This window comes from Saccostrea echinata, unplaced genomic scaffold (genome assembly GCF_033153115.1).
Source record: "Saccostrea echinata isolate AGI-Se365-2 ecotype Australia unplaced genomic scaffold, CSIRO_AGI_Sech_v1 ptg000005l, whole genome shotgun sequence".
NCBI classification, from domain to species: Eukaryota; Metazoa; Mollusca; class Bivalvia; order Ostreida; family Ostreidae; genus Saccostrea; species Saccostrea echinata.
In genome coordinates, this window is record NW_026889754.1 from 595,729 (window position 1) to 613,877 (window position 18,149).

The 18,149-nt window shown below is 35.7% G+C and overlaps 1 protein-coding gene across 1 annotated transcript; it reads right to left on the reverse strand.

The window, feature by feature from the left end:
• Nucleotides 1-304: 304 nt before the first annotated feature.
• On the reverse strand, nt 305-17,156 carry LOC133179955 (neurotrypsin-like). Its single transcript, XM_061314617.1, has 12 exons — nt 17,125-17,156; nt 13,079-13,306; nt 12,517-12,613; nt 11,945-12,001; nt 10,985-11,098; nt 8,597-8,747; nt 8,091-8,296; nt 7,299-7,497; nt 6,724-6,839; nt 2,834-3,013; nt 971-1,147; nt 305-445 (listed from the first exon to the last, which is right to left on the reverse strand). The coding sequence occupies exons 2-12, from the start codon at nt 13,148-13,150 to the stop codon at nt 321-323; spliced, it is 1,494 nt and encodes a 497-aa protein (XP_061170601.1). The 5' UTR covers nt 13,151-13,306; nt 17,125-17,156; the 3' UTR covers nt 305-320.
• Between the last annotated feature and the right edge of the window lie 993 nt (nt 17,157-18,149).

Consider the following 18,149-nt stretch of genomic DNA (forward strand, 5'->3'; position numbering starts at 1 on the left):
AAATAGAATAATTATTTTTGGATTTCCAGACAGAATTTCTACAAATCACGTCCTACACACAGTGAATAGGGAAGATGAGTCTGCACAGTGAGAACATTATTTGACAAATTGATTTATTTTTTAATAATATGTATAATAATGATAAAAATATCATTTCTCTTTTTTTACACCGGTGCATATGTATATATAAATGTAAATAAGAAAGAACTAAATACTGAAAATAAAATTTCGCTCCGTATATATTCAGCCCGTGGTTCATATATTTGCACAGAAGGTCGCATGATAAAGCACGACTCTAGAAGGCTCCAAATTGATTTTTATTATGAAGCAGCAATTGTTTCTCTGATCCACGGTAGAAAATTCCCGACTTTCGTGTACACTCCCGGAAAATTTGGAGCCGCGCAGGATTTCCCCCAGGATGTAATTCCCAGAATGGCTTGTGTACCTTGGAAAAAGAAAAATTGAGAAAAATATTAATACCGTAAGCGGCAGTTTTAGAACAAGAGATATATGGTATTACTGATACAAAGAGGGTAGGCAAAAATTCTAAACCAAGGTGCAAAAAGACAGACAGTAGATATCAACGTTGCTCTTCAACGTTGAATCAACGTTGAATTTTAGTTGCATATGAAAGTTGAGGCAACGTTGGGACATCAACGTTGTTTCAACGTCAATTTTCAACGTTGAGTAGACCTTGAAAATGGGTTGAACTTTAGTTGATTTTTAGTTGAATATCTGTTAGAAATAAAGTTGAGGCAACGTTAAAACTTCAAGCAATGACAACAACAGTGAAGGTTTGAATGTAGATGTTATACTTTATATAAAACTCATATTAAACAGTTTATTACAATACTGTAAGCACAATTCTTTTGAATGTAATTAAAATTAACTCCTAATCATATGCATTTTATTTATTGTAAATAATCATATTTTCTAACAATGCATTGATCATTAAGTGAAATAATCTTACCCTCGACTTCGCATGTGAGCGGCCCCCCGCTGTCCCCCTGACAGCTATCAACGCCTCCCTCCAGGTACCCCGCACAAAACATACTCTCTGTCACGTGTCTAAAATCCTTGTACAACTCTCTACATATCGTCTGGTTAATTATAGGAACTTCTGCAAACTTCAAGTCCTCCGGGAGTCCTGAAATGTTACTGAGTTTTGTAAATATACAATAATAATAAAAAAATCTTAACACTTTATTCATAGTTTTCGTTTTAATTCATATTAACTGTTAACCACAACAATTAGTTCTACAGTTTATTGGAGAATATTGATAGATATTATTACTTTTATTTCTAACAAATGTTTTACAGACTAAAAATCTGAATAATACCTGCGTAGATGGCGGTTATCACTATGAAACTTAAAAGGTAAATCATTTATAAGTGCATTATGAAGGATTTATTTAAAAAAAAAAAAACAACTAACTTTTTAGCTAGTCAAATTGCTTAAGGTCAAAATCAATTAAATGAAGGGGGCCTGCAGTATTCTCAAAGAAGATAAATGAACTCCTTATATGTTTTATAACTATAGGTTTGTAAAATAAGGTATATAGAAGCATACTCATTTATCATTATGTTTGTTTGTTCCTTAACGTCCCTCTCGAGAATTTTTCACTCATATGAAGACGCCACCACTTGCCGGTTGAGGGCTACAAATTTTGACCTGTACTCGGCACTTACGGCCATTGAGCAGTGAGGGATCTTTTTCGTGCCAGCACCTACTGCGACACGGGACCTCGGTTTATACGGTCTCATCCGAAGGACCGGTCTCCACGTCCCACAGTGGGATTCGATTGTGATTTTGGTAATCACAAGGTGAAATTTTAAATTATTTTTAAACTGTAATTTTCAATGCAAAAAATGAAGAAAACCAGTTATAAATATGGATTTATATATATATATATATATATATATATATATATATATATATATATATATATATATATATATATATATATATATATATATATATCAGACAAATGAAATGAATCCCGATTGCATACAATCTCTCAGAAAACGTCAATTTTTTTGTGACCTCTTCCTTAAAATGATAATAAAATAAAAAGGGTATCCTGATTACCTTTAAAAAGATCTCAAATTGAATTCATTGAAAATGATTCATTTTCCACAGAATTCTACTATGGCTGTATAGGAAAAATTAATTTTATATCAATTGTGTCGTAAAATGGATCAAGGACAATTAAACCTTTAGATTTGAACTTCTTTGAAATCACTAATTTTCGAAGGGGTTTGATTTTCGTTGTTTTCGATGTATAATGAATCTCGATATCAACAGCCTCGTTTAAAGTCATCATTTTCAAAATTTTATGGTCAATACAATGACCTTGTTAACAAATACAATCTATCGTTAATTCGAATGCTGACTGAATTTTTTTCATACTAATTGTTAGGCCATTATTTAAACACTGAAATGTCTGTTTGCTCGATCCAGACAATAAGCGTACGGCGGGTGTGACCGGTCGGCAGGGGATGCTCTATCCTCCCTGACATCTGATCCCACCTCTGATGTGTTAAAGGTCCGTGTTTCCTCTGCTCCTGATTTGTATTGTTTCTGTGGTCTTTTGAGCTTGATTACTGCTCGTTATCTCCATATTTCTTGAAGAGATCCACGAATTTATGTCCACCACGAAATGAATAATACCCAATACATAACTACTCAATAATTCTCCATCCACAAAATTAAATCCCCACAAACCTACGGTTTTTCTCAAACGACGAAAATTTGACCCCACAAAAATATTATTTTATACTCAGTATACACTGAACAAATTGTGTTTCAAGATCCCTGTATGACGTTACATACCGTTATTTCCAATAGGCTCAGTAGTATTTCCCCATCCGGATACAAAGCATTTCCGGCCTGCATTGTAAGCTGTTGTTTCCGTTGGCAGACATGCTGGCTGTACATATTGGTTGAATTTTATGCCGTCCCCGTCCTTAGCGGCTATTTTAATCAAGGCTATGTCATTGTCAAAAGTCTGCACTAAAAATAACATTGTTGCAAAACTGATCTATCAAAATTTCAAAATAACGGACAAGGAGAAAATAACTTTAGTTTTTTTTTAATAATCGGATTAATTTCTTGGGACCTTTTTACTTCTTCTTTAAGTTATTTTCTAGGTAATATGTTAAACTCCCTACAACTGTTACATAGATATAAACATATTTCGGTTAATTCTCTTATTATTGTTTTCATACATGAGAGACAAGCAGAAATTTCTAAAACTGAATTTCTAGGCCCCTGAATTTTAATGGGAAATAAACTAATCAAACAGTTATTATATGGAAAGGCAACTTCGAATGATACGTTAAAAAGCAATTATCGGTTTCATGTCAACCTCATTCTTTTTTTTTTAATTTAACCTTGGTATAGTGTGAAATACTCAAAATACCTTACTGTTTTCACCAAGCTTCCATCAGTCGTAACAGGAGAAAACAGTGCACGTCATTTAAGTGAATGTTCTCTGAAAAGTCTGAAGAACTCCCGGTGTGTACACAGTTCTAGTACAAGCTAGAACCCCCAGTGTGTACACAGTTCTAGTACAAGCTAGAACCCCCAGTGTGTACACAGTTCTAATACAAGCTAGAACCCCCAGTGTGTACACAATTCTAGTACTAACTAGAACCCCCAGTGTGTACACAGTTCTAGTACAAGCTAGAACCCCCAGTGTGTACACAGTTCTAATACAAGGTAGAACCCCCAGTGTGTACACAGTTCTAGTACCAGCTAGAACCCCCAGTGTGTACACAATTCTAGTACAAGCTGGAACCCCCAGTGTGTACACAGTTCTAGTACAAGCTAGAACCCCCAGTGTGTACACAGTTCTAGTACAAGCTAGAACCCCCAGTGTGTACACAGTTCTAATACAAGCTAGAACCCCCAGTGTGTACACAATTCTAGTACTAACTAGAACCCCCAGTGTGTACACAGTTCTAGTACAAGCTAGAACCCCCAGTGTGTACACAGTTCTAATACAAGGTAGAACCCCCAGTGTGTACACAGTTCTAGTACCAGCTAGAACCCCCAGTGTGTACACAATTCTAGTACAAGCTGGAACCCCCAGTGTGTACACAGTTCTAGTACAAGCTAGAACCCCCAGTGTGTACAAAGTTCTAGTACAATCTAGAACCCCCAGTGTGTACACAGTTCTAGTACAAGCAGAACCCCCAGTGTGTACACAGTTCTAGTACTAGCTAGAACCTCCAGTGTGTACAAAATTCTAGTACAAGCTAGAACCCCCAGTTTGTACACAGTTCTAGTACAAGCTAGAACCCCCAGTGTGTACAAAGTTCTAGTACAATCTAGAACCCCCAGTGTGTACACAGTTCTAGTACAAGCAAAACCCCCAGTGTGTACACAGTTCTAGTACAAGCTAGAACCCCCAGTGTGTACACAGTTCTAGTACAAGCAGAACCCCCAGTGTGTACAAAGTTCTAGTACAATCTAGAACCCCCAGTGTGTACACAGTTCTAGTACTAGCTAGAACCCCAAGTGTGTGCACAGTTCTAGTACTAGCTAGAACCCCCAGTGTGTACACAGGTCTTGTACTAGCTAGAACCCCCAGTGTGTACACAGTTCTAGTACAAGCAGAACCCCCAGTGTGTACACAGTTCTAGTACAAGCAGAACCCCCAGTGTGTACACAGTTCTAGTACAAGCAGAACCCCCAGTGTGTACACAGTTCTAGTACAAGGTAGAACCCCCAGTGTGTACACAGTCTAGTACAAGCAGAACCCCCAGTGTGTACACAGTTCTAGTACAAGGTAGAACCCCCAGTGTGTACACAGTTCTAGTACAAGCAGAACCCCCAGTGTGTACACAGTTCTAGTACAAGCAGAACCCCCAGTGTGTACACAGTTCTAGTACAAGGTAGAACCCCCAGTGTGTACACAGTTCTAGTACTAGCTAGAACCCCCAGTGTGTACAAAGTTCTAGTACAAGCAGAACCCCCAGTGTGTACACAGTTCTAGTACAAGCTAGAACCCCCAGTGTGTACAAAGTTCTAGTACAATCTAGAACCCCCAGTGTGTACACAGTTCTAGTACAAGCAAAACCCCCAGTATGTACACAGTTCTAGTACAAGCTAGAACCCCCAGTGTGTACACAGTTCTAGTACAAGCAGAACCCCCAGTGTGTACAAAGTTCTAGTACAATCTAGAACCCCCAGTGTGTACACAGTTCTAGTACTAGCTAGAACCCCAAGTGTGTGCACAGTTCTAGTACTAGCTAGAACCCCCAGTGTGTACACAGGTCTAGTACTAGCTAGAACCCCCAGTGTGTACACAGTTCTAGTACAAGCAGAACCCCCAGTGTGTACACAGTTCTAGTACAAGCAGAACCCCCAGTGTGTACACAGTTCTAGTACAAGCAGAACCCCCAGTGTGTACACAGTTCTAGTACAAGGTAGAACCCCCAGTGTGTACACAGTCTAGTACAAGCAGAACCCCCAGTGTGTACACAGTTCTAGTACAAGGTAGAACCCCCAGTGTGTACACAGTTCTAGTACAAGCAGAACCCCCAGTGTGTACACAGTTCTAGTACAAGCAGAACCCCCAGTGTGTACACAGTTCTAGTACAAGCAGAACCCCCAGTGTGTACACAGTTCTAGTACAAGGTAGAACCCCCAGTGTGTACACAGTTCTAGTACAAGCAGAACCCCCAGTGTGTACACAGTTCTAGTACAAGCAGAACCCCCAGTGTGTACACAGTTCTAGTACTAGCAGAACCCCCAGTGTGTACACAGTTCTAGTACAAGCAGAACCCCCAGTGTGTACACAGTTCTAGTACAAGCAGAACCCCCAGTGTGTACACAGTTCTAGTACAAGCAGAACCCCCAGTGTGTACACAGTTCTAGTACAATCTAGAACCCCCAGTGTGTACACAGTTCTAGTACTAGCAGAACCCCCAGTGTGTACACAGTTCTAGTACAAGCAGAACCCCCAGTGTGTACACAGTTCTAGTACAAGCAGAACCCCCAGTGTGTACACAGTTCTAGTACAAGCAGAACCCCCAGTGTGTACACAGTTCTAGTACAATCTAGAACCCCCATTGTTTCTGTGCTGATTGTGACTCGTTAATGATCCATGCAGTGGTGGTTAATGGTTTGTGTTGCGCTATTAACCGCTTACCACCCAGCTAACACACAACAAAGGGTGATTAAGGATTAAAGGGTGCATACACTACTAAAACAAGCTAGCTAGCACACAACAGAGGGTGATTGAGAATCAAAGGGTGCATATACTACTAAAACAAGCTAGCTAGCACACAACAGAGGGTGATTAAGGATTAAAGGGTGCATATACTACCAAAACAAGCTAGCTAGCACACAACAGAGGGTGATTAAGGCTCAAAGAGTGTATACACTACCAAAACAAGCTAGCTAGCACACGACAGAGGGTGATTAAGGATTAAAGGGTGCATATACTACTAAAGCAAGCAACAGTGCAAAAAAGGAAGTGCTCGACAATATTGAACATCAGATGATCTAAGTTGTCTTTCCACATTTTTTGGTATAATATAAAATTTGATGTTATCAATATTTAAACAAAAAATATTGTTGGAAGAATATATCAATATGCCGAAATACATTATTTTTTATGAAAGCAAGTAAAAAAAAAGCTATGTCCATCTTAAGCAGAGGAAGTTTGTTTGGAAATAATGATTTCTCTCAAAATATCTGAAGAGTAAACTCACTATTGTATTTTTCGTGTTTGTAAAGTCTTTCTATTTCAAACTCCTCTTCACCGACATCCGGGTTCTCATTGTTCTGATCCCCAACTCGAATGGTAAACAAACTGACGTCATCAAAACTAAGATAAAATGAAAATCAATGAAACAGGTATACCAACTGACGTCATCAAACCTAACATAAAATTAAAATCAATAAAATAGATATACCAACTGACGTCATTAAACCTAACATAAAATGAAAATCAATAGACAGGTAAACCAACTGATGTCATCAAGCCTAACATAAAATGAAAATCATTAATCAGGTAAACAAACTCCGTCATTAAATTTAATAAAAATGAAAACACCAAGATGGAAACACTTAACACAGATAAACTAACTGACGTCATAAAACTAACATATCAAAACAATACGCATCAGGAAAATCCAAATCTAACCAATCAAAATTGACTGTAGCACTAAGACTCCATAAATTACCAGCCAAAAAGGCAGTACTAAAACTGATAACTAACCAGTCAAAACAAAGTAAAGCACTACAAATCTATAACTAACCAAGCACCTTAATTTCTCTTACTTACTAATCAAAACAATGCGCAGCAGTCAGAATCCAGTGTGGACTAAGAATTGTCCCACCACACCAATGTCCGGAAGGAGGGCTTCCAATTCTAAGGCCTGCTTGCCAGGGCACCATGCCTGGAACAGCATCAATTCCTCCAACGATTCTTGGTAAAAGTTGTTTCTTATTCTCTTCGCTTATCATTGGGCGTTTGCCACAATCTAAATAAAAAAACAGAGTTCCCATGTTTTCATCAAACTTTTTTGCGTTGAAAAAAATTCTATTTTAGACAAAGCTCTTATAATAAGGACAATTTCTAAATATTTCATCAACTTAAAAACCTTTTAAAAACCTAACAAAAGATCTTCAGCGGTGTTTGTCATTAAATATTTGGATGTTTTTCTGTTTCCTTATGTAAAAATGTCATAAATCAGTTTCGGATTCTAATAACCAGGGAGCAGTCACACCCGAATCAAACAGGGTAGTGAGCGTGTAAACCATATATTTAAGTCCAGCTGTATCAGGGCGTAATTCAAATTATTAACATATCATACCTACACAATATTCAATACGCAAGGTAGCTATTCATTTACTTGTAAATGAATAGCTACCTTGCGTATTGAATATATTTGAGTTCAGCTATATTAGGACTTAATTCAAATAATTAACATACTCATTATCATGCATGTACCTACACAATATTCAATTTGCAAGGTAGTTACGTATTCATTTACTTGTTTAGCTTTGTGTAATTTATCAACGATTACTTTTACTGTAAATTTGTTAATTGTTAATTTGTAACAATTATGATCACCTGAAGGAAGTTTCTTGGATTCAGGTAGATCATCAAATGAATGACATATTACACCGGCATCATCCTCATGTGTACAGTTATTGACGCTCCATCCAGAATGATCACAGTCTAGTAAGGAATCCTCGTCACCCGTACAGGTGACGTCGCTGAGATAAACAGGACCTGTCCCCTGTCCAAATGCCGCTTGAGATGCTGACTCCCCACTCCTACAAAGGATATACAACTTATATCTCAAGATTTAAGAATATGTATTTCTTATCTATATTTCCTCACCTATTTCACAAAATCTGTTACCGCTTATATCTCCTTTCCAGTTTAACTTTATTTATTTCATCTGTGTCACGTGATCTATCAATCCTCTCTTGACTTATTAATCCTTTCCTGTGTCACGTGATCAAACAACCTCCCCTAATTCTTAAGTCCACACCTATGTCAGGTGATCTTTCAATTTTCACCTGATTCATTTGTCCTCACCTGTGTCACGTGATCTATTTATCAATTCTCACCTGAATCCAAGCATTCTACAGACAACGCTGGCATCAAGGTCGTCCCAGTTATCATCACAAATCGTTCCACTCACGCCATTGTATTCTATCTCTACTGTACCAAGGTTGGCAAATCCATCAAAACTGTTCACCAACCGAATCTTTATCTTATCTATGAAAGTTTAATACATTCAAACATGATATTGACATCCAGTGTATTTATCTTCATAAAATCATTAGAAATCTACGACATTTAACCCCTTCCTACGGCGCCGTAGAATACACAACAATACACAAGGAACACCTCTGTGTACTTTAATTTGGCTCAATTTAATTAAAAGCAATAACCCTATTAAAGTATTGAAAAATGTAACAATTTAACGTTTAAAATTAAATTATCATTCTTTCCCTTGCAGCTTGCAATTGCTTTATTAAACCTTCAACGTCAAAACGGTCTTACGTCTATAAGACATACCAGCTCTGAAAGGCGCTAAATTTATAATATACAGGAATGAAATTAACATTTATTAAGAGAGAAAATTAGAGAATATTAATTAATTAATGAAAAAAGGCTGAAGATTACGAACAATGATCGATCTCATAAAAAAAATCAAAAAATTCAAATCTGTGAACAGGGCATAAACACAAAAACTGGTCGTACTCCGAGCATGAAGATAACAAACGGTAATAAAGCTCTAAAGTACATTGAAACAATACAAATTAGGTGCAGGGCAAACACGGACCTCTAAATCATTAGAGGTGGGATCAGATGGAATGGAGGAGTAAGCATCCATTGTCGACATGTCACACCCTCCATGTGTTCCTTGTCATGATCGGGTAAACAGAAAATTCTGTAGACAATTTATTGTAAAAATAAAGACCTAACAATTTGTATTAAAAACGTCAGTCAACATTCGACTTAATGATAGATGGTATTTGCTGAGAAGGTCATTGTATCGACCATAGAATTTGCATAATGTTGAGTTTAAACGAGACTGTTGATAATCCTGCTTCCTCGCCTTGTTTGTCAATAGCTTGCCTTGTTTTAGAAATTGTTCGTACATAGAGTATGCTCTTGCGTAATGAATCAACTAGTACTGGGAGACACTAAACTCCATATGCAGTTGATAAGGGTATATTAATGCATAAATTGGGGAAGTTGGCGATAGAAACGTTAAATTATTTTACAAAAATAGAACGAAAAAGTTTACTTATTTAAGCATTGGATTCTTAGTTTTGGATGTAAATGCTTTTTTTTCTTTTTTTTAATGTAGCTCATTAGAGAAAAGATGTTGGGAAGCAAGTTTCCAATTTAAATTTGATCCATATGTTTTGGTCAAAGTGCACATATTCCTTCAGAATTTCAAACATTTTGAAGACATTAAATCGATGAAATATTATCTTTATGGTGTGTTTGCTGTTGGGGTATCATCTCATTACATATGAAATAATATGTATCTGAAAAGGCAATTCTCGTAGTCGGAGCTCATAGCATTATTTGAAAAAAAAAAAGGCTTCTGTTTTCTATGTTCTATGTTTCTTGAAATTGAATTTTTGAGATGCATGAAGGTTACGGCTTCTGTTCTACTTAGAGCAACTTTTATGTATCAACCTTCTCTGTAAACAAAAACGTCCCCAAAAGACCTGTTCGTATCAAACTCGTCAAATCAAGATATTTGAATGATTTTGTAATAGTTCATTTACGTGTGATTGTAAACTACAATATGACTTGTAACCATGAATGATACATGGGATATGTTGTATAGTTGTGTGTTACTTCTAATGGTTAGAGGTTAAGTTTATGGTATATGTGTTGTATAGTTGAGTGTTACTTCTAGATGTGAGAGGTTACTGTTAATTACATATTTGTATGGTTGTTTTGTACTTATAGTGGTGAGAAGTTTTTGTTTATAGTATATATGGGATGTATATTAGCTTTGGAGGTACATTTTAATGTTGATAAAACATGTGATGTATAGTAAAAGTAATAGTTCTGTTGTCTTTTTTCTGTGAGTGATGTGGTGTGTAGTTCTTTCGCACTTCTAGTTGTGACTTTTTAATGTTTATGATTTAGACATTTACATGGATTACATATAATGTAATATGGAAATAACGAACATTAAACAAGCTCAAAAGTCCATTGAAGCAATACAAATTTGGTGCAGAGCAAACACAGACTTCTAAAAACATCAAAGGTGGGATCAGGTGCCATGCCTCTCTTGTCGACCTGTAACACCCGCCGTGTACTCATTGTCATGACCGGGTAAACGGTATCAACGTGTTTGTCAATGGTTTGCCTCGTTTTGGAAATTTCCGTACGTAGAGCTACTCTTGCGTAACGATTCAACTGAGAGACATAAACTCTATTTGTAGGTGATAAGGTTATACAAACAAGAAAAAAAGAATTACCCATAGGCAATTGTGTTGTTGACTGTAAAGTTGATTGTGTTGCTGACTGTAAAGTTGATTGTGTTGTTGACTGTAAATTTGGGAAGGATCTTCTGGTGGTTGTAACTGTTGATACTGCAAATTATTAATAGAAATCATTGGGATAATATATAATATTTATTTTGATCATGTGTCTTTGTAAATCAGCATGAAAATGGTCCAAAACCCAATGAAGTGTACAAAAAGATAATTGCAAAGCAAGCTGTGAGAGATAAGGTGACAGAATACAGAAATGTGATATTTTATTTGATATCACGTTACCTGTGATAAGGTAACGGATTACAGAAATGTGATATTTTATTTGATAACACGTTACCTGTGATAAGGTGACAGATTATAGAGATGTGATATTTTATTTGATAACACGTTACCTGTGATAAGGTGTAGGATTACAGAAATGTAATATTTTATTTGATAACACGTTACCTGTGATAAGGTAACGGATTACAGAAATGTGATATTTTATTTGATAACACGTTACCTGTGATAAGGTGACAGATTACAGAAATGTAATATTTTATTTGATAACACGTTACTTGTGAAAAGGTGAGAGATTACAGAAAAGTAATAGATTATTTGATGACACGGTACCTGTGATAAGGTGACAGATTACAGAAATGTGATATTTTATTTGATAACACGTTACCTGTGATAAGGTGTCGGATTACACAAGTGTGATATTTTATTTGATAACACGTTACCTGTGATAAGGTGACAGATTACAGAAATGTGATATTTTATTTGATAACACGTTACCTGTGATTAGGTGTCGGATTACAGAAAAGTAATAGATTGTTTGATAACACATTACCTGTGATAAGGTAACGGTATAAAAAAATGTAATATTTTATTTGATAACACGTTAGCTGTGATAAGGTGTCGGATTACACAAGTGTGATAGATTATTTGGTAACACGTTACCTGTGGATGCTTGTTTTCGCTGAAATTTTGGGATTATTCTTTTAGGAAATACAACACCTGTAACGAATGTTGAAGAAAAATCATAAAATATAAATTTTAAACAGCTTATTACTATTTGAGACATCAATAGAGCCCTGGATTTGGAGGGTCAATAAATGAAATGTTATACTAGGTCTAGTTCATTACAATATTACATGTAAGTGAAATGTAATACTAGGTCTTGTTCTCACAATATCACATGTAAGTGAAATGTAATACTAGGTCTTGTTCTTACAATATTGCATGGAAGTGAAATGTAATACTAGGTCTTGTTCTTACAAAATAACATGTAAGTGAAATGTAATACTAGGTCTTGTTCTTACAATATCACATGTAAGTGAAATGTAATACTAGGTCTTGTTCTTACAATATAACATGTAAGTGAAATATAATACAAGTTTTGTTCATTACAATACAATATGTAAGTGAAATGTAATACTAGGTCTTGTTCATTACAGTATAACATTTAAGTGAAATATAATACTAGGTGTTGTTCATTGCAATATTACATTTAGGTGAAATAAATATCCTACCGTCATGCCTCTGTCCTGTTTGCAGTTTGCTGATTGGGCGAAGCATGAATCTTTGTAACCAATGAGGTCTAAGGTTACTACGAGAAACTGTCCATCTCTTTTGACGAAAATAAATATTAGAAATCCAATTTGAAAGATAATTAAATTTAAGAAATAAATTTTATTTTTGAGAATTCATTAAGACATGAACTACGACGCTTCACGCCAGCAAATTTCATGAAGCGCGTTAGCAAAAATTAAACTCAGACCTTATATTTACATTATTTTACAGATGACTTGCCACATATTTTTCTCATTCAACGATCATTTTTTGAAAAAAAAGTATGCATTATTTTTTTACTTCAATTACATCACAATGGAAATATTCTTACTCATCCCACGGTAGTTCATGAGAACGTGAACTTTTTCTAATTTAAAGTGAAAATATTTGGAAATGTAAATATTTAGCAATGTACTCATTAAAGTTTGCCATATAACTAGATTTCTATGGTCGATTGTTATTCGTCGCTATTACATAACTTTATGTAGTACTAAAATAATTGATTGATTCTTAAGAGGCTACCTTAAAACCTTGACTAAATCCCTCTTCAAACAGCATGAAAAATACAAAAAGTAGGAGAAGATGGAACTTCATCTTTATTATCTGGATCGGGTCAGGTTTTACACAATCGGTCAGTAGTCTGGGTCAGAGAAATCTGGCTCGGGTCAGAGTTTTTCACTTGGCCAGGGTCTCAGTCTAGGTCAGAGGATTCTGGATACTCTTCTCATCGACGTCTTATTGCATGCGGAGCTTTGAAAAGTAATTAACTTAATAAATCCTGTGCTGTACAATATATTTTAAATAATTAATGACGACATGTTTCAAACATGTTTTGTTTGTTTGTTTATTTGTTGTTTAACGTCCCTCTCGAGAATTATTCACTCATATGGAGACGCCAACACTTGCCGTGGAGGGCTTCAAATTTAGACCTATACTCGACACTCATGGCCATTGAGCAGTGAGGGATCTTTTTCGTGCCAGCACCTACTGCAACAAGGGACATCGGTTTATACGGTGTCATACAAAGGACCGGTTTCCATACCCCGCAGTGGGATTCGAACCTGCGAGGTTAGGATCAACTCCTTACTCGGCTACTCAAGAGGAAACGCTCTAACCACTGCGCCACGTGGGCGACTGTTTTTAAATGGATTTTTTTCTTTAACATATTGAATATCGATGTCATAATATAAAAGCAGAAAAGTACAACAATATACATGTACATATTTATAAAATTGTAGTAATAAATCGTGAGCGCTTTTAAAGCATATCATTGATGCATAGGTTACATTGAAAAAAAAAATGGAAATATTTAACCTATTGTAATAGAAAGGTAGATATTTTCTGATAGAATGCATCACATAAAAAATATTTTATTTGGGGAAATTATTGAAATGTTTAATATTCAAATGCAAATAAGTTGTGCTTGCATTCTGCTCTTGAAACGAAATATACCCTCAATCCCCAACCCCACCCCCATCCCCAACCCCCAACCCAAAAAAGCCCCAAGAATTGGAACGTTGGTAGACTGAAGATTTTCAATCTTTGATAATCAGGACATATTCTTTACCCCTGCGTATTCAAACTGGGTGTTGTTTACGCTTTTGCTTAAAGATAAAAATCAGCTGGTGTTCACATTGTGAAAACAAAGATGTGGTAGATACAAACTTTATTTTTGCACTGTTTGCTTGCTTTGTAGGGAAGCTTCGCTGTTTGCTTGTTTTGTAGGACTGTTGCACTGTTTGCTTGTTTTGTAGGACAGTTGCACGGTTTGCTTGCTTTGTAGGTCAGTAACACTGTTTGCTTGCTTTGTAGGGAAGCATCGCTGTTTGCTTGTTTTGTAGGACTGTTGCACTGTTTGCTTGTTTTGTAGGACAGTTGCACTGTTTGCTTGTTTTGGAGGACAGCTGCATTGTTTGTTTGCTTTGTAGGACAGTTGCACTGTTTGCTTGTTTTGGAGGACAGCTGCATTGTTTGTTTGCTTTGTAGGACAGTTGCACTGTTTGCTTGTTTTGGAGGACAGTTGCATTGTTTGTTTGCTTTGTAGGACAGTTGCACTGTTTGCTTGTTTTGGAGGACAGTTGCATTGTTTGTTTGCTTTGTAGGACAGTTGCACTGTTTGCTTGTTTTGGAGGACAGTTGCATTGTTTGTTTGCTTTGTAGGACAGTTGCACTGTTTGCTTGTTTTGGAGGACAGTTGCATTGTTTGTTTGCTTTGTAGGTCAGTTGCGATGTTTGCTTGTTTTGGAGGACAGTTGCATTGTTTGTTTGCTTTGTAGGACAGTTGCACTGTTTGCTTGTTTTGGAGGACAGTTGCATTGTTTGTTTGTTTTGTAGGACAGTTGTACTGTTTGCTTGTTTTGTAGGACAGTTGCACGGTTTGCTTGCTTTGTAGGACGGTTTCACTGTTTGCTTGCTTTGTAGGTCAGTAACACTGTTTGCTTGCTTTGTAGGGAAGCATCGCTGTTTGCTTGTTTTGTAGGACTGTTGCACTGTTTGCTTGTTTTGTAGGACAGATGCACTGTTTGCTTGTTTTGGAGGACAGCTGCATTGTTTGTTTGCTTTGTAGGACAGTTGCACTGTTTGCTTGTTTTGGAGGACAGTTGCATTGTTTGTTTGCTTTGTAGGACAGTTGCACTGTTTGCTTGTTTTGGAGGACAGTTGCATTGTTTGTTTGCTTTGTAGGACAGTTGCACTGTTTGCTTGTTTTGGAGGACAGTTGCATTGTTTGTTTGCTTTGTAGGACAGTTGCACTGTTTGCTTGTGTTGGAGGACAGTTGCATTGTTTGTTTGCTTTGTAGGACAGTTGCACTGTTTGCTTGTTTTGGAGGACAGTTGCATTGTTTGTTTGCTTTGTAGGTCAGTTGCGATGTTTGCTTGTTTTGGAGGACAGTTGCATTGTTTGTTTGCTTTGTAGGACAGTTGCACTGTTTGCTTGTTTTGGAGGACAGTTGCATTGTTTGTTTGCTTTGTAGGTCAGTTGCATTGTTTGCTTGTTTTGGAGGACAGTTGCATTGTTTGTTTGCTTTGTAGGACAGTTGCACTATTGCTTGTTTTGTAGGACAGTTGCACTGTTTGCCTGTTTGGTAGGACAGTTGCACTGTTTGCTTGCTTTGTAGGACAGTTACATTGTTTGCTTGTTTTGTAAGACAGTTGCATTGTTTGCTTGTTTTGTAGGACAGTTACATTGTTTACTTGCTTTATTAGACAGTTGCACTGTTTGCTTGTTTTGTAGGACAGTTGTAGTGTTTGTTTGCTATGCATGATAGTTACACTGTTTGCCTGCTTTCTAGGACAGCTGCAATGTTTGTTTGCTTTGTAGGCAGTAGCACTGTTTGCTTTTTTTGTAGCGCAGTTGCATTGGTTGCTTCTTTTGTAGGGCAGTTGCACTGTTTGATTGCTCTCTAAAGCAGTTGCTCTGCTTGTTTGCTTTGTAGGGCAGTTGAATGTATTAAAACCATGCCATATACATATTTTTGATAAATCATTTAATTAATGATATAAATATAATTAAAAGAAATGCAATTATATGATTTTAATTCAACTGCTATTTCTCTTCAATCATAACGCCAGTTATGATTTTCTGTAATATGTTTGGTGAGTGGGATAGCTCTTTCATCAAACCCTTGACGGGAACTAACGGAATAACCAAGAGGCACATCCAGGGAAAAAGTTTCTGTCGCGGACTTGATAAAAGAGATACCCGATAAGAGCCCAATATCAGCCAGAGAATATCCCGGAATAATATCCTGTTCAATAGTTATTTGCATTTTGCTTATATGTTATTTATATTAGCCATGCCTGTAATACCATGCATATTCATAAGATATCCTAGATGCCATGAATATTGAAAATAATCTCTCTTAGAAAATTCAAAAATCAAATGATAAAGTTTCATTATATCATTGAAGCAGAGGAGAGGACCTCTTCCGGAATCCCCAGTTTGAAGTAAAATATTTTTATTTTGATCCAGAACTTCGTAAATTTATACAAAATATTTACTGGTAAAGCTTTACTGTTAGAGGATTTCACTTTTCAATTGGATTTTTTTTTTTCAAAGTTGAGATAAAAGTGTTTATCATGTACATGTACTAGAAACAAATCAAAATTATTCTTTTTTAAATGAGACAATATTTTGTTTACAGATTAAGTGTGTTACAACAGGCATGTTAAATAGATATTTGTCCTTTATAACAGTGGTAGCTTACGTGTGTGTCAATAAGCATAACAAATAGATACGTGTCCTCTATAACAGTGGTAGCAAATGGATATGTTTATGTAACAATGTAAACAGTCAGCTATTACTAATGTTTGTGGTAATTTCTCATTAATATTGGGTTCTAAACTTTGAATTCCTGATAAAAAAAAATAGTAAAAGTATGTGCACTATAGATATTCAATTTTGATTTTTATTGAATTTTACATTAATTTATATCCAACATGCTTGTGAAAAACTTTTGAAAAAGGAAAAAAAAATAAATGATTTTATGGTAAATTGTCAAATCTGTCAAAAATAACCTATTGAATAATCAACCCGTTTGAAAATCCTTGGTAAAATAGGAATTACTTACGCTAATAGAGGGAAAACTCCTCAGATTAGATTCACTGTCCCCATCATCATATTTCATTTTGTAAACAGGACACAAATTAACTTTCCACCAGACTTTAAATTAGAAAAAAATACAGCTTATTAAAAAATATATGTTTTTATATATAACATCATGTCATGGTGCGTCCTGTTACTTAAAAGTTTAGTTTGCGAATTAATTAATAACAACGTGGTTTTGGCCCTAATTTTTTCTCTCTCTTCTCTAAAAGCCACTGAAATGGATTTAAAGAATGAAATAAAATAAAGAAATCTTGCCTGTTTTTATTTATGAATATGCCTGTATTAATGTTTGTTGTATTATTATGTGCCTTATGTATGCGGTTTTTGAGTGTATAAAAGGTTCACATTTAATCATTTTAATTTTAGATTTTTTCTCTTATCTTAACATAAAAAGACCCAAAGAGAATTAATTAATACATAAATGCATTTAAACGTGTTAAAATTAATTTGATTTAAGCAATTATTTATTGTCAAAGTAATGATGGAAAGAAATGTCGAAATGAAATCTTAGATATTTATTCCAAATCATTATGAAAACACATAGTTCGATTTTGTGCTGAAGATTTATTCTTAAGTAGGCATTGTCCACATGTTGTTATAACGATTTATGTTTGCACGGCATCTACAGTAACACTATTAAGGATCGTATGTTATTATAGCAACACAACAAGCAAAACAAATGTTGAGCAGCATTATTTTTTATGTCATATTTTTACCGGATATTATTGTATAAATAAAAAACAGCATACAGGTTTTTAAATATCACCATCACACTGTATTGTTTTGCACATAACTTTATAACAAATATGACGTTCTGAATTGTAAAATAGCTTGCAGATGATGTCATGATGTGTCCAAGAGTAAACCATCCATCTCAAAATCAGTTAAATGTTCAAAAAACCTTCAATGCTGAATTTCAAATTTTAATAGTTACTTTGTTTATTTGTCTACTTGTATTACTTTCCTTCGAGAATATTTCACTCATAT